The sequence below is a fragment of the Macaca thibetana genome, chromosome 5, assembly GCF_024542745.1.
Source record: "Macaca thibetana thibetana isolate TM-01 chromosome 5, ASM2454274v1, whole genome shotgun sequence".
NCBI lineage: Eukaryota > Metazoa > Chordata > Mammalia > Primates > Cercopithecidae > Macaca > Macaca thibetana.
The window spans coordinates 120,264,245-120,289,257 of record NC_065582.1 but is presented as its reverse complement, the minus strand read 5'-3'; the positions used below and the strand labels follow the sequence as shown (position 1 = coordinate 120,289,257).

At 37.7% G+C, this 25,013-nt stretch overlaps 1 protein-coding gene across 3 annotated transcripts in view; it reads left to right on the top strand.

Moving 5' to 3' along the window:
• TMPRSS11A (transmembrane serine protease 11A) overlaps positions 1 to 24,359 on the top strand; it is a 63,019-nt gene extending 38,660 nt beyond the window's left edge. The window contains exons 6-10 of one of the 3 annotated variants that reach the window (XM_050790012.1): positions 5,955 to 5,993; positions 7,210 to 7,381; positions 10,892 to 11,151; positions 15,479 to 15,621; positions 23,125 to 24,359. In XM_050790012.1, coding sequence (XP_050645969.1) covers positions 5,955 to 5,993; positions 7,210 to 7,381; positions 10,892 to 11,151; positions 15,479 to 15,621; positions 23,125 to 23,286 — 776 coding nt within the window. In that variant the 3' untranslated portion in view covers positions 23,287 to 24,359. The remainder of the gene's footprint in view (positions 1 to 5,954; positions 5,994 to 7,209; positions 7,382 to 10,891; positions 11,152 to 15,478; positions 15,622 to 23,124) is intronic. The other 2 variants (XM_050790013.1, XM_050790014.1) reach the window with 2 other exon arrangements.
• The last annotated feature ends 654 nt before the right edge of the window (positions 24,360 to 25,013 follow it).

Here is a 25,013-nt window from a genome sequence, read left to right as displayed (position 1 = left end):
CCAAATAATAGCTAGAATTCAGATGAAAAAATTCAAGTTAAAGATGTGACATTTCAAGGTGTATTAGTCTCTAATGTAAGCACATCTGAAGTTAGTCATCCAGTGGTTTTCCCAACAGTAACTGATTGGCACTCATCCCAAAATAAAGGCAAGGATTTACAACAGAGGGCTAATCTCAGCTAGGCACTGCCTCCGTGACTAAGCAAGTGAAAATACTAAGGGTTTGGCAATAATTGTTTTTCTGGGTGGGACCTTCCTAAAACACAAATTCATTTATTGACATACTTTTATTGATAGTTTCTATATATGGTGACATAAAATTTTTGTTAGCTTTTTTTACTATGGGCATTTGGGAAAATGGCAAGCCAACATTGAAGCCGTTAGAGTTATTTTACCATTAATGCTTTAAAAAATCACAGTCTAGGAAAACATCACTGAAACTATGTGTACATTGTTCCACTTTTCTCTTTTTTTTTGTTGTTCACCCTTAGCCCATTATACCATTATCACTTCCCTCAATTAAGGAGAACGAACCTTTATCAAGGTCTATCTTTATTGCCTTTACCAGAAGTAACTAATTTCTTTTTATATTCCAGTGACATATGCAAATTCACCCTTATAGATGTGAAATTCACGCAAAAAGGGTTGAGGAATTCAGTAATTAAAAGGAGCTAAGAATCAAATTTAAATCTCTAATTTCTTAAAAGGCTCCAATTAAAAAAGGTTTCTATAGTCAAACACATCTTAAAAATTCTGGCTATGATATTCATTTCTCGGAAACTCTTCCTTATGGTACCATATTAAAGATTCTAAGGCAGCCAGCTAGAGAGAAACTTGTTTACCCTCGTCCACTAAGCTGTTTTCACAGCATCTTCTTCCAGCAGACAAGTACAGATTTCCCCTACAAATTTCAATGGATACTAGACCTAAGAGAGTTACAGAAGAGATTCAGGGCAAGCGATTTTTATCAGACATGAAACAGGACACTCTACCCTTGTAAGGGTCTAGCTGACTCTTCAAGAGGAAACCAAATAAGGAAGTAAAAAATGTGAGGTAATGGAATGGGCAGATGTTTGCTGATGTGACAACGAGTCAGCTACTTAGGGAATAAAGCTGAGGACCTCTCCCAGCCAGAAGGGAGCAACCTGACAAGTGCTTAATCCATCTTCTTTGTTAGATGGGGAAGCAAATGAATAGAAATTGTAAAACAATGGCCATTCTGATAACTTACATGATGCATTCTGTGTAATTTCCAATAAATAGTTAATTTGTCAGGAATGTAAAAGCCTGAACTATCTGAAACCAGAGTGAAGCATAAATTTTTCATTGACTACCTGGTCTTTTTGTTTTTTATAGGCTCAGCTTCTGAACTTCAGCTTATTTTAATAATTGTACTAAATTAAAAGGCAGAATATGCTAATGGAGAAACTGATTTGAGAGTTACCTGAGGCTGGGCGCGGTGGCTCACGCCTGTAATCCCAGCACTTTGGGAGGCCGAGGCAGGTGGATCACTTGAGGTCGGGAGTTCAAGACCAGCCTGGCCAATATGGTGAAACCCTGTCTCTCCTAAAAATACCAGAAATTAGTCAGGCCTGGTGGCGGGCGCCTGTAATCCCAGCTGCTTGGGAGACTGAGGGGGAAGAATCATTTGAACCCAGGAGGCGGAGGTTGCAGTGAGCCAAGATTGCGCCACTGCACTCAAGCCTGGGCGTGACAAAGCAAGACTCCATCTCCAAAAAAAAAAAAAAAAAAAAAAAAAAAAAAAAAGGGAGAGTGTTACCTGACCAATTCTGACTCCACTAAGTTACTACAGAACCACCCAAATAATTGACTCATGCCTTTGTCTTCATTTTCTCATCTGTAAAATTCCAATGATAATGTTTGTTCTTCCTGAAATCACAGAGAGATTATAAGAATATACAAGGAAATAGAAAACACAATGTGGAATAAAGGGGCTGTTACTACTGAGAAAGCTATTACGTTGTGCACATGCTTTGGAAACCTGAAATAATTAATTTGAGTGATTGACTAGTAGCAGATAGATCCTTGAAAGTTTCAGAATTTTTAAATGTAAAAAGAATAGTGTTTATTAGTGATATGGGATCCTAGGGGGTGTTGCTTTTCTGGCCAGAAACCTCTGTGGCCAGAGGTTGGTGCCTTTGCTCAGGTTTTGCTCTGGCCCACTGGGCTCATTCTGCCCACTTGACCTGGTAGACTGCCCACCTCCTGCTACCCGCCTGGATCCCATGCCCACCAAGGCCAACCCAGGCATGGAGCTGTGAGAGTTGTGTGAGTGAGCACGGGGTCTGGTCACTGCCCACAGCCAGACACACTGGCTGCAGCATGATGGGCAGCTCCAGGTGCTGGCACAGGTGTGCTGGCTCTCTGTGAGGCTGTGGCTGGACAAAGCTCACTGCAAGCGGCTTCTCTGGCTGGCACCTGGGAATGTGGTGGCACCCAGGAAGCTTGAAGATGACAGGAACCGCAGGGTCCCAAAGAGGGAGTCACAGCCCTGGCTTGGGGAGCTCCCAGGTCTGGGATCCCTAAAAGGCTGCAGCTTTTATCTCTTTTTGCCTACAATGTGGCCAGCAAGGGGTATGTTTCATTCCTGTTTGTGTTACAGCTCTTTTAGTCTTGCTATTTGGCAGGTCCTGAGTTCTTGTCCTGAGACCAAGAAGAATGAGGTAGGCAGACAAGTGGAGGGTGAGCAAGACGAGAAAGAAGTTTACTGAGCAAGAGAATGGCTCACAGGAGACCCACAGTGGGCAGCTCCTCTTCGTAGCCAGGGAGTCCAAGCAAGTGTTCAGCTCCTAGCAGAGAGGAGGCCCTGGAGTTAGAAGCTTCTCTCTGCAGGCAAGTTGTCCCACTGAGTGTTCAGCTTTCAGCAGACAGTAGGCCCTAGAGTGGTCTAGCTCCTCTATGCAGGCAGGTAGTCCCACGATCTCCTAGTCACCTACCTCTCCAACTGCAAGGGCCCAGTTCTGCCTCCGGCACCTCTCTGCCCACCCCTTCGTGCCTGACCTCCCTGCTCCCAGACCAGTGGGCAATTTGGCCCAGTCCCATTGCAGTAGCTTCCAGGATGGCAGGCTCTGGGGGGCTCCCAGGGATGAGCTCCATTAACTTTCTCCTCACACCCACCCTGCAGTGGCCATGGTCGAGAATGGCAACGTTGGGCCAGGTTCCGGAGTAGGAGAGGCTCCAGGCCTGGGAGCGGGTCCTGCCTGGTCACATGAGGTTGGGGGCGGCACAGTCGGCTGCCTCAGGGATGTGGGGCACAGGGGACCCACCACCGTCACTGCTGCTCCCGCGTCCGCTCTTGCTGCCACTGCTCCAGACAGCCTGTAGCTGCCATCACTAGCACTTAAGAAAGGCACATTCGGCCGGGCGCGGTGGCTCAAGCCTGTAATCCCAGCACTTTGGGAGGCCGAGACGGGCGGATCACGAGGTCAGGAGATCGAGACTATCCTGGATAACACGGTGAAACCCCGTCTCTACTAAAAAAAATAATACAAAAAACTAGCCCGGCGAGGTGGCGGGCGCCTGTAGTCCCAGCTACTCGGGAGGCTGAGGCAGGAGAATGGTGTAAACCCGGGAGGCGGAGCTTGCAGTGAGCTGAGATCCGGCCACTGCACTCCAGCCTGGGTGACAGAGCGAGACTCCGTCTCAAAAAAAAAAAAGAAAAAGAAAAAGAAAGGCACATTCAGTGGACAGCTCAGGAGAATTTTTAAGGCAATTTTTATAGACAAAAACATTGCTTCCTGGGAACACATAATTTTTCGACTACCAATAAACAGAAAACTGTAGAGATTCTAGATTAAGTCTAGAAATAACCCTGTAGCCCAAGATTTATTTATAATTTGTCAAGAATCTGTATTTTGTTTTGACAAAAAAACTGTGGTGTGGGTCCTTCAGGAGGCACAGTGTGACAAAGCAAAGCTAAAATCAACTTCTTTGCATTGCAAACGCCAAGACTGTAGTCAAGCAGCTCACTGCCTACGTGTCAGATGATTTTGCTTCATGATACTTGTAGCCTGTAGAGCCCTGAATATTAACTAGCTTTCTCCCACTCCGAACCTTGTTAGGAGGTGGTCGCTTTCAAAACTAAAGTGTTAATGTTTATTTCCATTTCCGTACCTGGAAAGTAAAAATCTCTGGTCAAAATTAGAAACTAGTTACTTGTATATTGACAGTTTGTTTCCAGGTGTAATCATTCTACCTAAAAATCTGGTTATACTCACCACCATTACTACTTACCCTGGTATCATTCCTGGAAATGGATAACTTGCATCCTACTCAGGCTAAGTTGACAAAGTTTTAACTGAAGAGTTCTAACTTTATGCTATTTTCCACTTTATTGCATTACTAAGGACAAAATATATAGTTTTATTAAAAACGAAATAAATTTACTGCCTTAAACTACATTTGATGGTAAACTGAATTCCTTCCATAGAGTAAGCACCAAGAGCAATTGATGGTCTTGGGCAATTGATGGTCCTAAGCAATTGATTCTTCACCATACAATGATTTGGGGTGCCTTTAAGGGTATACTTGAATTGGATATTTTCAAAAGCACCCACTTTGTAGAGTTTATCATCACTAGTTTCCCCAGTGGAATTTGTAGAAAGTTAATAGAATGAAACAATCTTATTTTGTATAATGGGGAATAGAATACTGAGAATGTGTCTGAGAAACATGGCACTGGTAGGAAAAAGTAAAACAGTTTATTCTCATCTGCTTAGTAAGCTAAGTCATTTTAACTTGAAAATCATCACAATTTTCATGAAAACTTCCACCAACTTTATTTTTCCCCAGCTTTAGTAAGATATAATTAACAAATAAAAATTGTATATATTTACTGTATACAACATGGTGTTTTGATACATGTATACAAGTTAAATATTTGTGTTTCCTTAGTCAAATTCCTCACTTTTTTGGAAGTTGACAGAATTTAATCTTGGATTGTGTCCAATAACTAGCCTTTACCAATATTCGGATAAGAAATACATAACAGTTTATTGTTTTAAAAAAGCAATTTTAGTATTTAGGAACTGTGTTTAAAAAGCATTTAAAATATCATTTATGCGAGAGTCTTCAAGGTTTTTTCATCCTAAACCCTTTAACCAAAAAAAAAAAAAAGAAAGAAAGAAAGAAAGGTTTATGTGAAATTCGAAGTAAATAAAAGAGAAAAAGCAGATCTGTTCTGGCTGAGGCTGAGTTTGAGGCCTGTAAGACAGTCTACCTGCAATATGGTTTGGCTGTGTCCCACCGAAATCTCATCTCAAATTGTAGCCCCCATAATTCCCACATGTTGTGAGAGGCACCTGGTGGGAGATAAATTAAATCATGGGTGCAGTTTCCCCCATACTGTTCTATGGTACTGAATGAGATCTGCTGGTTTTTTAAGAGGCTTCCCCTTTCACTTGGCTCACATTCTCTGACTTGCCTGCCACCATGTAAGACATGACTTTTGCCTTCCTCCATGATTGTGAGGCCTCCCCAGTCACATGGAACTCTGAGCCCATTAAATCTCTTTTCCTTTATAAATTACCCAGTCTCAGATATGTCTTTATCAGCAGTGTGAAAATGAACTAATATAACCTGTTTCCTCTGTCCCATTTACCCATCTTCTGAAGTGGAATACAAAGAAGCTTTACCCTGAACTGCTGGAAAACCATAGTTCTCTATTAATACAAACTATTTGTGGGCTGTAGTCATCCACTATTTGTGCCTTACTCACCCGTTGCTTGTGATAGTATCCACCTAATTAGAGGCTGCCTATAAGTCTCTACAAAAACTGTGCACAGATACTGTATCAGATAGCCATTTTCCTAATTAATCTGTATGTTCAACTGTCTAGAATCCATGTATGGTCAATATCCTCTGATTATTCCTGGTCATTGAGACCAACCAGGAAAATATCAAATTATCACTATTTGTTTTGTCTTGTTTTTCAGCAATGAGCTCATCAACAGGGGAGTTAACTGTCCAAGCAAGTAAGTCGAGTTAGCTTATATAAACAAGTAATTTTCACATCAGAAAGGACATTTTCAAATATTTGCTCATATTTGCCCATCTGTGCTCCAAATTTTCTTTGAGAGATAATAACTATTTGTACAATAGATTTAAATACTTTTTTTTTCTAACTCATGGACTGATCTTTTAGTCATGTTCAAGAAAAAAATTGCCATGGTAACCTTTTGGGGCAATTTGAAGAAAGTATATATTTCTGATTGGGAATACTGGACTTGTTTTTCTAATTTTTAAAAATTCCATAAAATGTACTTTCTGCTACAAAATAAAATAATGAGAAAGTAATTAATAGGGAGGAGATAAAACCCATTGTTTGTGACTGACAAGTTATCTATGAAATATGCTGAGGTCAGGAGTTCAAGACCAGCCTGACCAACATGGAGAAGAAACCCTATCTCTACTAAAAATACAAAAATTAGCCAGGTGTGGTGGCAGGCGCCTGTAGTCCCAGCTACTTGGGAGGCTGAGGCAGGAGAATTGCTTGAACCCGGGAGGCAGAGGTTGCAGTGAGCCGAGATCGCACCACTGCACTCCAACCTTGGTGATAGAATGAGACTCCACCTCAAAAAAAAAAAAAAAAAAAAGAAGAAGAAAAGAAATATGCTTAATATATTCATCTTAATCGCTAACAGTGGCTTCATTAAATCACTTCAAATCACTGTGGCCTATATTTCGAAAGATTTTACAAAAATAGTGATGAATTTGAGCAGTGATGTTCATGCATTTGCCTCTGTGTCTTGCAAACACCCTAAGTATTTTTATTCATGTATTTATTCATTCAACAAGCATCTTTTAACATCTACCAAGTGCCAGAAATTAGACCAGGAGTTGGTGGTACCATTGTGAATAAAACATGATCCCTGCTCTAAAATTAGAATTTCAAAGTAGAGAAAGATATAAATAAATCAGGCAGTATGAAAATAGTGTGATAAATGCTATGGCAGAGGAAGTGCATAGTGCTATGAGAGTCCATCAGAGAGTCAGCTAACCTGGTCTCACAGAGTGAGAAAGTGAACTCTGAAATGTGAGAGAGAAGAGGCCATGAATCCAGTGACAGGTAGGGTGAGTGTCCTGGGTAGGAGGAGTAGTATAGAAAAATGTCTTCAGGCAAGTAAGAATGGGGTCATTTCTTGTAATTACAAGATGTTTCTTATAACTTAATGATCTCATCTTTTTCAGGTTGTGGTAAACGAATTGTTCCACTGCACGTCAACAGAATAGCATCTGGAGTCATTGCACCCAAGGCGGCCTGGCCTTGGCAAGCTTCCCTTCAGCATGATAACATCCATCAGTGTGGGGCCACCTTAATTAGTAATACATGGCTTGTCACTGCAGCACACTGCTTCCAGAGGTAAGTTATTGACCTTAAGTTAGAACCCACTTCTGCTAAAAAGCCCCGAGTTTTGTCATATTCTTGGTAACAATTAATGTCCCAAATATTACTGAAGTAAAGTAAGAAAAAGTTATTTCATGTTCTTCTCTAAAATAATGTTACACTTGCATACTTAATCAGAAATTTGATGGGAATAAAGGAAGTAACAGTCATTATCCTAGTATTCATCAATCATTTCCTCAAAGTTTTTAATAAGGAAACTGTGTAAGGAATCAGAACTATTTTGTGACATCCTAACACAAAATATTCACTAATAACATACACCATTAATCTTTTGTGAAACAATGCTCTCCACTTAAAACTAGTGCCTGTTTCTGCCAAACACTTGGGCCAGTCTCCTACTCATCGTAAAAAATCAAACTAATTCCAAAGTAAAATGGAAATTTTCAATAAATGCAGGAAGTTGGTAACTGTAATGATGGAGAACCAGAACAGCAGATCAAATGTAGAGCATTGACACATGGAGATCTGTGGAATTAGAACAGTTTACAACCAAAATGAGAGCTTGCTAGCATGATAAAGACAGGCAGTTCAAAAGAGATTCCTGGAGTATCAAAGGATTCAGAAAGGCCCTTGGGCTACTCAATGTGACCTTTGCATAATAGAGCACCTCTTCACAATAGTGCCACAAAACACAAAGCTGAAGTGAAGAATAGCAAATTGTGCTATCATATAATTGCTTCTGAATGCACACATTTTATTAATGTATATTAAATTATAAAGTCATTTATAAGATAAAATGACTTTTTATAACTTTTAATTTTACTTTTCAAGATAATAACCAGTCATTTTTATCACTATTACATTTAAAATTTTAGATTTTTTTCTAAGTAGATTAACTGTACTGCCTTTCTTCTTCATTACCAATTATTATGGTAATAACAAAGACTTCTCAAGTATCTCTATATAGTAGGTGGCAGCAGAATTTAGTGGGAAAAATATGTCCCAGGCAGTTGGAGAGCTGGGCAAATTATTGAACCTTAGTATATTAGGTAATAGATAGACTAGATCTTTTCACATTCTTTTTGACCTGTAAAATTCTAACTTTTGTTACTATAATAAATTTTATCTGCCTAAGAGCATAAATCTTTATAGAGACTCTTAATATTCTGAAGAAAATATATATTAAGAATCTAGGCTGGGCATGGTGGCTCGTGCCTGTAATCCCAGTATTTTGGGAGTCCGAGGCGAGAGGACCACTTGAGCTCAGGAGTTCAAGACCAGCCTGGGCAAGATAGTGAAACCCCATTGGGAATGGTGGTGCATGCCTATCATCCCAGCTTCTTGGGAGGCTAAGGCAGGAGGATCCCTTAAGCCCAGGAGTTTGAGGCTACAGCAAGCTATGATTGCACCACTGCACTCCAGCCTGGGTGACAATGCAAGTCCCCATCTTAAAAAATAGTAATCTATTTTTTAAAAGAATCTACATAAATCCTTAATGTTTGAAAGCTGTAAGAGCTCAGTAAGCTGATATATTAGAAAGCCAGAAATCCCCTATGCTGGTGTCTGGTTTTTCAAAGTAACGGGAAATTTACTTTGCCAAAGTTAGCCATTTTTGTGCTAGATAGTTCTATTTTTGCAAATATCTTTATAGCATTGAACACCAAATCTGCACTCTATTAAGTTCCACCGTCAATATTTGTTTTTGTTTTTGTTTTTTTCATCTGGAACAACAGGAACCAATTTTATCTCTTCATTCGTGTAACAGCTATTCTTTAGTTTCTCTTTTTTAGACCAAACATAAAATGAGTGAGAATATCCAAACCATGAGTGAAAATAAATATCATTACTGTGTGCTTTAGTTTGCTAAGGATAATGACCTCCAGCCCTATCCACGTCCTTGCAAAGGACATGATTTTATTCTTTTTATGGCTGCATAGCATTCCATGGTATATGTATACCACGTTTTCTTCATCCAGTCTATCACTAATGGGCATTTAGGTTGATTCCATGTCTTTGCTATACTGAAGAGTGCTAAAGGGAGAGGATCAGGAAAAATAACTAATGGGTACTAGGCTTATTACCTGGGTGATGAAATAATATGTACAACAAAACCCCATGACACAAGTTTATCTGTGTAACAAACCTGCACATGTAACCCTGAATTTCTAAAAATGTATATATGTACATATATATGCATATATATGTGTGTGAAAAAAATATGTATATGTATTTACCTCCTTTTTGCAGAACCAACTTCCAGATGCCCTACTACATTGGTTCTTATTCTCTGAACATTCGAGACTTTGTCAGTGTCTTCCTTAAAATACGCTTCCAATAATTAAATACACTAAGACAGATGTGTAGCTAGTGTCACATATAATAAAATAAAGCAGGAAGTCTTCTGAAAAATACAAATAATATAAATTGGTGGGAGACAGTGTTTTATAAAGGGAAGAGCAGACAGAGGCAGGCAGACATGTGATGTGAATCAAATAGTGTAACCTATCCAGGCTTTATTTTCCTTAAGTATAAAGCACAGTCTTTACTAGATCATCTTCCATTGCTACTAAATGATTTTTCTGATCCTTGTATGTACCACAATCTACCCACTGTCCAAGCCCACAAGCTAGAAGTCAACCACATTTACCACATTTGATCATCTCTCAAAGGACTATGCAGTCATCTAATAGACTTTACCACATCCATTCTTGACCTTCAAGAATCTATTCTCCAGAAAGAACCAACATGATTTTTAAAAATGTAAACGAGACTACATTATTCTCTGTCTTAATTATCCAGTAGATTCCCGTATCACTTGAATAAAATGTAAGCACTTTATCGTGACCTATGAAACTCTCTAAAATCTAGTCCCTGCTTACCTCTCCAAGCTCACCCCCAACCGTTCTTTCCCTTGTGTTCTGACTGCAGCCCATTCGATGCAAGACCTTGGGATTTTTGCCTGGGAATTTGTTTCCCTCATCTCCTCACACTGACCCTCATTTACTATGTCTTAGCCCAAATGCATTCTTAAAATAGTCATAATGACCTGTTAGTACTCTATTCCATTACCCTATTGTATTTTGTTCATAGCCTTTATCAATGTTTAAGGTTATTTATCCACTTGGTTGCTTGTTTTGATCCTTTTCCTTCTCTAGAATCTTATACTGCTGTGAGCAGGCACCTTAGGTCTTGTTCATCACTTTATCTCCAGTAATTCAGATAAGGCTCAGCACATAGATGCTCAGTAAATATTTGTGGAAGGGATAAATGAATGATATTTTATGTGTATTACAATTCCAAAATTCAATAGCTTTGTATTAAATATCAGTTCTAATATGGTGTTTATATATGTTTTATCTTTCAAAACATTAGCAATAGATTATATTTAGATGATCAAAGAAAACTATAACCACAGCCAAGTATTCTCAGGATTGTATTTCTCTTATAATAGCCTCAATGCAATTAATGTCGTTCATATACTTTGGGCAGCTTATATATATTCTGTTAATTTCTAACCTTTTCCAGGTATAAAAATCCACATCAATGGACTGTTAGTTTTGGAACAAAAATCAACCCTCCCTTAATGAAAAGAAATGTCAAAAGATTTATTGTCCATGAGAACTATCACTCCGCATCAAGAGAGTACGACATTGCTGTCGTGCAGGTCTCTTACAGAGTCACTTTTTCAGATGACATACGCCGGATATGTTTGCCAGAAGCCTCTGCATCCTTCCAACCAAATTCAACTGTCTACATCACAGGATTTGGAGCACTTTACTATGGTGGTGGGTATCTCAGGATAGCTAACAGAGCATTAAGCCCTGTCTAGGGCAATGTGATTTCATCTCCATCAATATTGTACTGACAGACATTTCCACACAGTCTGATTGGATTAGTTAAGGTTCTTAGTTTGCAAGTGACAGAAATTCAATTCACATTAACCGGTGCAGAATAAAAAACCAAGAAACAAAAACTTCAACAAATTTGGCTCATGTAATTTAGAAGTCAAAAAAGCATAATAAGTGTCACTTCAGACACAGGAGTTTATATGATGTCATCTGGCTCTGCGTCTCTGAATCTGAATTTTTTGCCCCTGCTTTTCTCTGTGTTGGCTTCATTCAGAGGGATGCTAGCTTCACCTAGTGTCAGAGGTGGCTAATAACACCTCAACACTTACATCATCCTCAACCAAGAAAAAATACACAGAAAGGAACATTTACTTCTTTTCTTTGCCAGAATTCACATTAATTTCTATTGTTCCAGCTGTGTCTAGGAGAACTCAGATTGAGTGGCTAACTCAAATATTCTTTATGCCTATGTTGCAAAATTTGCTTCAGTACTGAAGAGGCTAATTTAAGTGTGATGGTGAATAAGAATCGTGTAGAGATAAATTGTCAAATTATTTGCCCTCTCTAAAAGGATTCAACTTGATATACTAAACTTAGTCTCGTAAGAAATAATGATGATTTAGTTATTGAATTTTTTAGGCAATCTTAGTGAGACGTGCTCTGGATTCTACCATGTGGTCCAGGTACATATGTATAACAACAGCTAGAGAGTTTCTTTAACAGTGGGCTTGAGAAAATGCAAAAGGGCTTTCTGAGAATGACTACATCTATTTGCAGGATTCTATACAATTTATTTATATGCAAGAAATTATAAAGAATAAGCTTTTGATTGTCAGTCTCCCATTAAGGAACTAGGAATAATCTTTCACTCACATAGGCAGGAATAGCTTTTAGGGTCTCTAGATTTTCTCCAGATGTTCCATGTGTTTTTTTTTTTTTTTTCCATCTTATACAGACTGAGACATGCATTGCTTTCTTTAAGGTTCTATTACCAATCACAGAAAATATTACCTATAGTTTATTAATTCCAGTAGATTAGTGCCGCTGTAAACTTGACACCTCCCTAGGTCTGCACTCTCTTGGATAGATTTTCTCTGAAGATAGAGCTTGCATTCTCTGCTTCACAGTCATGGGAAAAAGACATCACAAATCCCCTTTGTCTTGGTGGGAAAAATCATTGTCTTTCAGGAGTTTGAGATTGACACAGAAAAATACCTGTCATAATGCTTTGTGAATGGCAGCAGAATCTGACACTTACAGAGCACTCCACCCTGCTTGAATATGGCCTCGCTTGGTGAGTGACCCACAGGTGCTTTTAATCTATTAAATAAATTATCCTATCATTCTTAATCTATTAAGTACATTAATAGATTAAAACACCCATTCGTTACTCACCAAGAGAAGCCATATTCAAGTCTGTAAGGCAAACCTTAAGAAGTTTTTTAAAATTGAACTCATACAAAGTATATTCTCTGATCATAATAGAATCTAACTAAACATCAGTAACAGAAAGATAATATAAAAATCCCCAAATGCTTACCAATTAAAAATATGTGTAAATAAAGGGAAAACCTCAAAGAAATTTGTAAAAACACATAGAACTAAATGAAAACAAAAATATATAAATATATGCCAGATGCAGCTAAAATAGTGTACAAAGGGAAATTTATAGAAAATGCATATTATAAGGAAAGATATCAAATCAATAACTAAGTTGTCACTTCAAGAAACTAGAAAAAGAAAAAAATAAACCTAAAACAAACGTAAGGAAGGAAATAAGGATAAGAATAGAAATGAATAAAATTAAAAATTAAAAAATAGAGAAAGTTAATAAATAAAAAGCTGATTGTTTGATAAAATCAATATTTTGCAAGAAGTATTTTTATAGAAGATGAGATATAGTTCAGGGATGTCCAGAATTTATGGGCTATGCTTTTCATGACTTGAAATACATTTTACCAACTGGTTTGCTGAAGAAGTTGTGGATTTGCACTGTCACCTACTTACAATATATAGATTGTTAGTTTTACTTTACTCTTCTCAGCATCGGACATGAATTTATTTATTTATTTATTTTTATTTTTGTTTTTATTTTTTTTATTTTTGACAGAGTCTCACTCTGTTGCCCAGGCTGGAGTGCTGTGGTGCGATCTTGGCTCACTGCAAGCTCCACCTCCCAGGTTCACGCCATTCTCCTGCCTCAGCCTCCGGAGTAGCTGGGACTACAGGCACCCGCCACCATGCCCAGCGGTGAAACCCCGTCTCTACTAAAACTACAAAAAAAAATTTAAGTGAGATACACACTTAAATTTTTTTTTTTGTAGTTTTAGTAGAGACGGGGTTTCACCGTGTTAGCCAGGATGGTCTCGATCTCCTGACCTCGTGATCCCAAAGTGCTGGGATTATAGGCGTGAGCCACCGTGCCAGGCCATGAATGTTTTTAATTGATGAAATAGTAGGCAATATATATATATATGTGTGTGTGTGTGTATAATGTATATAAACCAATTGTATTCAAATAACAGAATAATTTGAAAAATCTCTTAGCATATTTCTGAGATACACACTTAAATCTTCTGAGCACTTTTAAAAATGTGTTTGCAAACATTTCTTCAGAAATAAATCTTGGAAATGGTCTTCTAAAGAAACTGGTGTTTGTATTAGGGTTTTTTCAAATGTACTTAGTTATTTTTTAAATTGATGTAAAAAATTGCATGTACTTACCATGTACAACATGGTATGTTGAAGTATAGTATATGTACATTGTGAGTGTTAAATCTAGCTAATTAACAAATGTCTTATTTTACATAATTATCATTTTTGTGGCAAGAACACTTAATATCTACTCTCGTAGCATTTCTCAAGAATATAATATATCATCAGTAGGCAACCAGAAGCTGGGGGTCTTTACAGGGGAAGGGGTTGGGGAGATGCTGGCCAACAAATTCATACTTGCAGTTAGATAGGAGGAATAAGTTTAAGAGATATCTCATACATCATGGTGACTATAGCTGTTGATATATTGTATTCTTGTATTAGTTTTTTATAACTGTGTAACAAATAACCACAAACAGTTTAAAACAGCACTCATTTATTTTTATCTCACATTTTAATGAGTCAGACATTCAGACACAGCTTAGTTGACTCCTCTTCTCAGGGTCTCACCAAACTGTAATCAAGATGTCAGCTGGGGTTGTGGTCGCATCTGTGGCTCCTTTGAGGGTTTGCTCAAGGTTGCTGGCAGAATTCCATGACTTGCATCTGTAGAACGCAGAATTCCATGACTTACATCTGTAGAACGTGCTGCTTTAACTCTTTAGGAAAGAGGCTCTGAACTCCAGGAAGGCTCGCCCTTTTTGAAATGGCTCAGCAGATTAGGTCAGGCCCACCTTTGATAATCTCCATTTGGTTAATTCAAAGTCAAATTCATTAGACGTCTTAATCGCATCTGTAAAACTCCCTCATCTTTGCTGTATAACATAACCTAATCACAAGAATCTCATTCATCACATTCACAGATCCTGCCCATACGTGGGAGGAGGGGAATCACACGGGAATCTTGGGGACCATCTTAGAATTCTGCCAACCGTGAGGTCATGGTTTCCCAATCAATATATGGTTTGGTATAAAGAATCCCTGAATGCTTGTGCTATTCTTAGTTTTCTACGTAGCCTGCCATAAATACTGGTTTCTAAAACTCAGAATCTAGCTTACAGTCTGCAGCCACCAACTTGTAATACATTAGAAGTGAAATCATTGCCATTTAATGCATTTTTATATATATGTATGATATATAACATATATATTTCACATATATTTTATATTTATGAAAGCTCATCATAAACTTTAAATAATAAAATAAATGTACAGAGTATTATAGGCATTTTATCAAGCCAAAGGAGAAAACTATCTAGGCATGCAAAGTTTCTGGGAACAATCTGGAACCCACAAATAAAAGCTTTAAAAAAGATAAAAGGCCTTCCTGAAATATACGAACTGATTATTTTTAAGGTTAAATTTTCCAGAAAAAAGAATCCAAATGGCTTACTTGCTTTCAGAAATCTTTATAAAAATGTGATTGGACAATAATTATCATTTGATGTGCCAGATTCAACTAGAAATTCTTTTCTGTAGAAACTGCTTATATTAACCTCATTCTGTATTGACAATTTTACTATGAAAAATATATTAGGAAAGTCTGCTCACTTCACTCTAGCCAAAGATGCTGATTGTAAATACTAAAATAACTTTATTTTTTCTTAAGGGGAATCCCAAAATGAACTTCGAGAAGCCAGAGTAAAAATCATAAGTGATGATGTCTGCAAGCAACCACAGGTATATGGCAATGATATAAAATCTGGAATGTTCTGTGCCGGATATATGGAAGGAATTTATGATGCCTGCAGGGTAAGTTGGAGGGTTTTTTTTAATATTACTAACTCAAAATTTTTTATGTGGCTCAGGATATATTATATGTTCTTTACATAAGGACAAAACATAAGTATCATGTTAGCTCAAAAAAGTTACAAATGCAAATTTCACAGCAGAAAATACTTTTAAATGTTTTATTAAGATAATTGAAGTAAGAGTTTCTGTGATGCTATCAAACAAACAAAATTAGAATTTCTTAACCAGAAATCCAAAGATTAATAAAGCAGTTTATTTTCTCAAGGGGCTCACATTCAAGAAAGAAAAAATCATAAACAGAGAAGTATAAAGTGATGTTATAAGTAATATAATGAAAAGCAAATATTTTCCTTGAAGGAAACATTTTTTGGAACACGTATCAGAGATGAGATGTAAATAAGGCCTGAAGAATAAATAACACTTACCCAATTTCAGAATAAGAAAATAATGTTATAGAAAAGACAAAAAGCATAGCCAAAAATATGAAGGTGTGAAATTACAATTCATATCTAAGGGAACTCCAAGTAATCGGTTGGGTCTCAGCATGAGGAGGATGAGAGGAGAAACAAGTAGATAACCATGAGAAGGTGGAATAGGCCATGCTGTGATTCCATGGGTCCTCCCCAGTGCCCTCCTCTGCCTTCTAACATGCATGTTTTCCAGTGAAGGTACAAGTGTGTTTCTTCCTGGAGACACTTGCTTTTTAACATGAGATTCTTTAGAACTCTAAGGAGGCCACACTATGTGGAAATGATGGAATGTTATTGATATCAGGTGGCAGAACGCCCTGTCCAGTCTCACAAACTATACCACATGCGCGACCTCTATCGGAAAAGGAGCAGGGAGCTATGTAGCATAGAGACTGGGCAAAAGCAGGATCTGGTTCGCAGCCAGCCTCAGTTGCCGAGAACGTGGAGGAAGGCAGGCAGAATTTAGATTCCAACAAAAGACCATACCATGGGGAAACAGGTGGAAAGCGCAGGAGTCTTGGAGCAGACAGGACCAGGGAATTCAGGTGAACCATGAGATTACTGAAAAGCTTTAGGAGGGATTGGTGATCATAGAGAGGTTTCACTGCATTGGAGAGGCTTCACTGGATTGGGGAGCAGAGGTAAGCTTTCTGCCTAACTGGGCAAAGTAAGTGATAAAACAAGACTCTAGTCACAGAAAAATAGGGTAAATTATCAGGGCAGCGGTGCAGGTACAAGGATCCAAGACAGGAATACAGTGATTGTAACTGGGGCACATGGTGAGGGGCCTAGTCTGATACAACAGAAGTGCAAGCACCACCATCAGCTAGTCTTTCTCCAATTTACGAATTATTGATATAGAACTCAATAAATCCCATCCTGTATATACAAGATTGGTCCTAAAGCATGTTTTGGGGGGAAAGGAGAGAGAAAGAGCCGCTAATTTTTCAACCAGAGGTCTAGCCAAGCAAGACCCAAACACAACTGAGAAAAGGATCAGAATTGCTTATAGGAAAGCCAGAAATGAAAGGCTTGGACAACTTGATCAAGATTCGTGATTCCACTGTTGTTTCCAGTTCAGTTAAGCATTTACAAAAGGATCCCTAGTTGTAATTACCACATAGGCAGCTGCTACACTGATTAGAGAACTCTGTCAAGGTGGCACTGAAAATCATTTTAGAAAATGATAGGTGGATGTTTGCAACATTTTTCTGAAGGACCTATAATTTAAAATCAGGTTGCTGGGAACCTGCTGTATAGGAAAATTAGTCAAGAACTGTCCCTGGTCATTTTTCCATTTATTCTAACTCTCTTCACTTATTCACTAAAAAAAAAGTTTGAGTGCCCTACTCTTTACTATACATCGTACATATACCGAAGGTAGTCTCACAAGCAAAAACCTTCCTGGAACCTGCTTTCAGGAAAACTGCTGTCTAGTGGATCAGATATGAATGAATCAAAAAATTATGCCAATGAAAAAGAAAACTTGGAAGGAGAAGGTCATTGTTCCATGAGTATATTTATAAGAAATGAACATGACTAGCTAGGGTGGTGAAGCTAAGTGGTGAATGGAGTGAACTAGTATCCAGGAAGATTTCAAATGATGATAGGGGCAGGGAGAATTCTAGGAGCTGAAACATCACATGGTGGAACACAGAACGCACATGACCCAGTGGTACAGGAAGAGGTAGAAGAGTTTGTTTGAAGTCAGACTTTGCAGGACCTTGTGAGCCACATTATTTTTTCCCTGTTTTGTAAGGACAATAGAAAGCCACTAAAGAGTTTTAATCAAGAGATTTATATTAAATTAGTTAATATGTGTAAAGCTCCCCAAACACTGCCTGGTATACTGTGAGTACTATTCAGACATTTGTTAAATTAAAAGGGTGGAATGATCAAATTTGAATATTGTGAGAAGTGTTCTGGTGAAAGTAAGGAAAATATCTGGGAAAGGGCAATTGAGGATCAATCAGCATGTACTGCAAAAATCCAGGTGAAATATGTTAGTTTGGATGAATATGGTGACATGGAGACAAAGATATTTAGAGGTAACAGTGGCAAATGAAGTAATGGATTTCATATGGTTGGAGACAAGGGGTGGGGCAAAGAATGATATATCAATTCATGGCCTAAAAAACAAAAATAAAATAAACTCCCGGCTTGAGAGGCTGCAGGGATTGTAATAATAATCAATGAGTTAGGAAAGAGTGACAAAGGTCCAGATCTAGAAAGACAGCATGGGTCCAGCATCAGCCACATGGAGTTGGAGGTGCTTTTGAGATACACAAGTAAGGAAGTGAGGACCTCCACCCATGCCAGTTCCTTATCTAGGAGAATGTCCCCTGTCTTCCTACCAATTAATAGCCCAAGTTTTAGCTTAATTATCTTTTCATGTGTGAAAATCCTACGTCTGTTACCACTGTATCCCCTGTCGTTTTGTGTTAGTAGCTGACACAAGATTCACCTGACACTCAATATGACTTCTTGCTGTCTTTGTGCCCTGCCTCTTCAAATAGATAGTAAGGACTGTGGAGGCTCCTTGCTGATTGAATTTTTCTTAAGTGATTGATTATTTAAGGAAGAGGAAATAAGAATTAGTGAAAAGAAAGAGAGAAAGAAGGGGAAAGCAATACTATTTGAATTATCATCTGTCTAAATTTACAATTTAAAAGTGCACTGCAGCTGGCCTGAAGACAAATCAGTGGGGATGCTTGTTAAAAGTGCAGGCCTAGGATCCCACCCTGGTCCAACAGAATCTTTAGAGGTGGGCATTAGAGATCTGCATTTAAGAACTTCCCTTCATAACGTTTATTCAGAATGAAGTCTGAGAAACACTGATAAACTGATGTCAGTTATAAATTCCAGGATGCTCATGGTAATATAATTATCTTTTCTCATCTACAAGTAGCCCAATGCCTTTTTAATGCTCTGAATAGGATTTTGAATAATTCCACCTATCTGTTTCCATACCCTTCACAGTGCATGGAATGTTTCTTGTTATATTTAATAAATTCCGTTATATCTTATCTCAGTTGATCTTTTGGGGTTTTTTTCTTTTTTTAAATCCTGTACTTTCTAACTTAAGGAAATGGTGAAAAGATCATTATACTGTTTTTTTAAACTGATCTAATCCGTATCACATTAATTGAAAAAACTCTATTAAACAATGCTCCAAAGGGAGGCAGAAGCTGACCATACATGAATGTCAAGAAACCATGGTGCTAATAGAAGACACTTAAGAAAAGTCCATTTCTTTTTTTTTTTTTTTTTTTTTTTTTTTTTGAGACGGAGTCTCGCTCTGTCGCTCAGACTGGAGTGCAGTGGCCGGATCTCAGCTCACTGCAAGCTCTGCCTCCTGGGTTTACGCCATTCTCCTGCCTCAGCCTCCCGAGTAGCTGGGACTACAGGTGCCCGCCACCTCGCCTGGCTAATTTTTTGTATTTTTTAGTAGAGACGGGGTTTCACCATGTTAGCCAGGATGGTCTCGATCTCCTGACCTCGTGATCCGCCCGTCTTGGCCTCCCAAAGTGCTGGGATTACAGGCTTGAGCCACCGTGCCCGGCCAAGAAAAGTCCATTTCTAGAACATAAACTAAGTCCACTATAGCTTCAAAAAATGTTCACGTACAGTACAGTAATCATGGATGTTCCTGATGAAAGCCCAAAGGAACATTTGAATGTATAAAGAAAGATTAAATTACGTTTGGCATTTTATTACTCTTGGGTGGGTTTTAATTTGCCCTCATTTGGATACTAGACAAGAAGTCGGACTTCCTATTTTTTTCTCTATTCCACTGTACCCTTAGCTATGATTTTGTATTAGCCAGATTTTCTAGGTTTCTTCTTTGTTCATCTTTAAAATGTGTAGATTGAAATATCTAAGCATGGAGATTTTACATTCAAATTCATCTCTGCTCTTCCCCCAAACCCATCAAAATGACCATAAAGGCAGATAAGGTCAGGTGTAGTGGCTCACTCCTATAATCCTAGCACTTTGGAAGGGACAAGGAGAGAGGATCGCTTGAGCCCAGGTGTTCAAGACTAGCCTAGACAACAAAGTGAGACCCAATCTCTACAAAAAATGTAAAAATTAGCTGGGTGTGGTGGTGCACGCCTGTAGTCCCAGCTACTCAGAAGGCTGAGGTGAGAGGATTGCGAAAGCCCAAGAGTTTGAGACTACAGTGAGCTGTGATTGCGCCAGTATACTCCAGCCTGGGAGACAAAGAGTGGCTCAAAAACACAAAACAGAAAAACCCCGTAACGATCATTTTGAAAAACTGCTTGGCATCATCTACAAAATACAATTTTCTATATATCTACAAATTGTACTTAAAAAAGCTATCAACTAATAAAAACCAGAAGAGAGAAAACTGAAAAAAACTCCAACAAAACTTTGAAAGAGAAAGAGAAGATGGAGGAGTTTTAACTGACTTAGTAAAGAAGAGGTTAAAACATAAATGTCTTGGGTGGAGAGGGGAGTGAAATACCAATTTTAAGTAAAACCAATATTTTGGGAGATATGGGTGCAGAAATGTAAAGACTTCACAGAGAGTACTTGGAACACCCCATTTCTCCCTATCCTAAATAATCAGTCTAATCCATATCACATCTCTACTTTCCCCACCTCTACCACCTCTCTCCAAACATCTAAACTCCAGAGATGGGAAGTTTGTACTCTGTAGCAGCTGAATCTGAGGCCCTTTAACTCAGTGACACTAAATATAGTAGAAAGCAGAGGGGGCCTGAAAAGGTGGGATTATGTGAAAGCAGTTCTCAACCTCTTCCCATGGTTTCTCCCAAAGTGCTGCAGGCAGATATACATAATGCCTCCAACTTTCTCCCTGCAAGAAATTGCAAGATTCTTCTCTAGAGAAGCCCACAGTCTAGAGGGGGAAAAAAAATACCTCCATATACTGATATTTGAGAGGCCCCTACTAGAATACAGAGTATCAGCCCAGAAGCCCTCCTACCTACCTGTATTAGTTCATTCTGTGCTGCTGTAACAGAATGCTGAAGACTAAGTACATATAAGGAACAGAGATGTATTTCTTACAGTTCTAGAAACTGGAAAGTCCAAGGTTGAGGGTCCCACATGTGGTCTTCATCTTGCCCCACATCTTGCCTCATTATCCCATGCAGAAAGGTGGAAGGGCAAAGAAAGCACAAGATGGGTGGAGGGAGAGAAGGCCAAACTCATTCTTCTATCAGGAACTTACTCCTGCGATAACAAACCCACCCCTATGGTAATAATATGAATTCACTCACAAGAGCAGAGCCCTCATGACCTGATCACCTCTTCTTAGGTCCCATCTCTCAACACAGTTTCATTGGGGATTAAGTTTCCCCAACATATGAACTCTTGGGCACACATTCAAACCATAACATCACCCAGCACAAAAGCACAGAACTTACAATCTGCTTTCTAGCACCACACCCTAGAACCAAACAGTAAGAATCATCTCCAGAAATGTAGCAACAATATAATCATAATTTTTAAAATCCAGTGGAAGGATTGGAAGATAAAATCAAGGAAATCTCTCAGAAAGAACAAAAAAAAGACACAGAGGAGAAAAATAACCAGAAAAATTAAGAAGGTTAGAGGATAAACTCAGGAGGTCCAACATTAAATGAATAAGAGTTCTGAAAACATAAAACATGAGTGTACAATATAAAAAAAAAATAATAAAGAAGACTCCTCGTTCTGAAGCTTACAGGCATCCTATTGAAGAAAAGGTCCAAGTAGTGCTGGGCACAATAAATGAAGTAGTTCTTTCCAAGACATGCCATCATAAAGGGTCAGAAGCCAGGGATAAGGAGAACAATCTTAACACTTTGAAGGAAGAAGCATCAGAACACATAGAACTCCTCAACGGTAACTCTAGAAGGTAGAAGATGGTGGAAAACGCATTCAAATATCAAAGGGAAGATTATTTCAACCTAGAATCCTGCCCATGCTAACTAAATACCAATTGTGAGGGTGGAATTAAGAATTTTAGATAAGCAGTGACTGAAAAAAATGTACTTCTGATACCCTCTTTCTTAGAAAACTACTTGAGGGGGTACCTCAGCAAAATTAGGGAATAAATCAAGAAAGTGGAAGACATAAGACCTGAAACTGTTAATCCAACACTAAAGAGTGGTATCATATAATCCCAACATCATAGCTCTGCACCAGGCTTAAAATAACCAGCTCGAATTTGAGCAGAAGTAAGAAAAGAGTGTGTGTGTGTGTGTGTGTGTGTGTGTGTGTGTGTGTTGATATGGTGGAACTGTTTCAGAGGAAGCAAAAGAACTAACAAGCCATCTGAGGTCCTTGAACATTAGTAAAGATTATTGTGAGGTGTTGGTAGATCTTTTGGAGCATTCAACATTTACCAGGTACATAGAAAACTATCCACATGAAAAAAAAAGTTGTGTTATTAATTCTAGGAGAGCCAAAAAAGATTTCTGTAATGCAAATATGTTACTTGACTCTTCCATTAATAAAATTTTCCAACTGGTATTAAACATAGGCTGTTAATTTAACCAAAAATAGAGATACTATAATGTAAAGACGTGGTGTGGAAAAGTTGCAAAGAAGTTGTAAAACAACTAAATAACTAACTACATAAGAAAAAATAGATGTTTACTGTCTAAATCTAGAAACTGTAATTTGAGCATATTATCCAATGATAAGGAGTTAGACACTATAAGAAATTATTAAACAAGCATGAAGTGGCTACCTCTTGGAGAACAGCCTGTGTGAGAAAACATGGGACATAATTGCTTTTCAAGCCTCTTCATGTTCTTTCGTTTTTGTCTTTTTTAACTAAGTGCTGTTTATTCTAACAAAATAAACTTTATTTTTTAAATGTGAAAGTTAAACCTTAAGGCTCTTTGTAATTTTAAAATCCATGTCTCAATTAATTATTCTGTGTTGATAATCTATACACGTACTGTCTAGTAACAAAATATGTGATTCATCAAAATATCTTAAATAATGAGCTTTATGTTTAGCTAATTTTCTTTCTCTTTTCTTACGTTTTTATTTTCAGGGTGATTCTGGGGGACCTTTAGTCACAAGGGATCTGAAAGACACCTGGTATCTCATTGGAATTGTGAGCTGGGGAGATAACTGTGGTCAAAGGGACAAGCCTGGAGTCTACACACAAGTGACTTATTACCGAAACTGGATTGCTTCAAAAACAGGCCTCTAATTTGCCATAAAAGTTAAACCAAGAGAGCTGTATGCAGGTCATATATGCGTGAGAATTCAACTATCTAATGGGTGTAGTACAACAAAGTGATATTAAATTACTGGATCTAGCAACATGAAACATACAACGTAAGTTATTTAGAATCACTTTAATCAACCAATAATCCTTAGCCAATTTATAAGGGACTTTTATTTGTAAAGTAATAGATCTGGCTTGAAACATACAATAGAGATACCCAGCTCTTTAAATCATGAATGTTGAAGTACAAATGAGACTCAATACATATTTTTGAAGTTAGTCCATGAGATTTTTAAAATGTCTTTATCAAGGGGATCTCCTTTTAACTGAGACATTTTTGAACTCACATAGTGTTCAAGAAACCCTTGTATAATTCCCTAGGTTTCTCTAGAGCTCACAAATATTTTTTGCTTTTTCCTTATTCAATCAGATTTTCCAAAGCACTTTTCCACCATAAAAAATGAATTTTCTACTTCTAAACCCATTTGAGGGACACAAATAAAAGAAAGCCATATGTAGGAAACAAAGTCTGATAGTAAAGCAAGTCAGAGATCTTCTAACATTTTTTAGTTATAAAGCCTCTAATTTTTTGTTGACTTTTCTACACACACACACACAAACACACACACAAGCACACTCATAGATATTCCTATCCCACATATATAACCAGAAAAATCCAGATTAATGAATGATATATAGGAAGAGTGATTAGTTGATCAAAACTATATATTTGTTAAAAATTTGGGAGAAGGTGATGGTGATTTCATAAGTCCCAAAACACAGGCACAAGAAATTTGACATTTCATAGATGCACTTACACATTTTGACCACAAGGGGGAAATTTTGTACATTATTATTGTATGGTTAAATGCCTGAAATAAATAAGAATTCACTAATACCTTGAAAAATCAAAGAATATTGTCTTCCTCTGTAGCAAGAAAAATTGTATGCCCTTGCATTTCTACAGCCAAATAGCTTATAAAGCTTATGGCAATGTCCCAACTATTGCAACCATAAAACCCTAGTTTTAGAAAAATTTGAAAATAAATATAAAATTTGAGCACCTACTGCATATAACACATGTGGTTATAACATATAACATATAGGATGTTTTCTCTTTTGGACCACATAAACAAAGTGGTTCAAAAGAGAAAACATACTCCATAAGCAACGTGTCTCCTGAAGTCATTAGGAGAGTAAGGCCAACATCATGAATCTTTCAACTGTCATTAAAATTACATTTCTTTTAAATAACTAGTTTGGATCACTCTGAAGCTGAGTTCACAAACTTGGCACTATTTATATTTTGGTCTGGATAATGTTTTATTGTATTTTGTAATACAATTAAATTAAGGCTTTGTGGAAGCAGTTATTCTGCTTGGCAATGCTTGTGAAACATTACAGTCTGCAGACTGGGGAGTCATTTACTCATGTAGTCTAAATATAAGACAAATCATTGGAATGATGAACTTGCTTTATAATAATTTCCCTCATGTACTATTGAGAAGTCACAAAAATAATCCTAAAATATCCGAAAGAGATACGCAGTTCATTCATAAAACACTTGATTCATAATTTAGACTCATAGAATTTTAAAGCTTAGAAGAGATTGCATGTCACATAGGCCAATACACTTATGTTATGTCTAAAAGAACTGAAGCCAGAAAACTATGTATTTGTTATATATAAATGACTCAGAGAAGCAATAG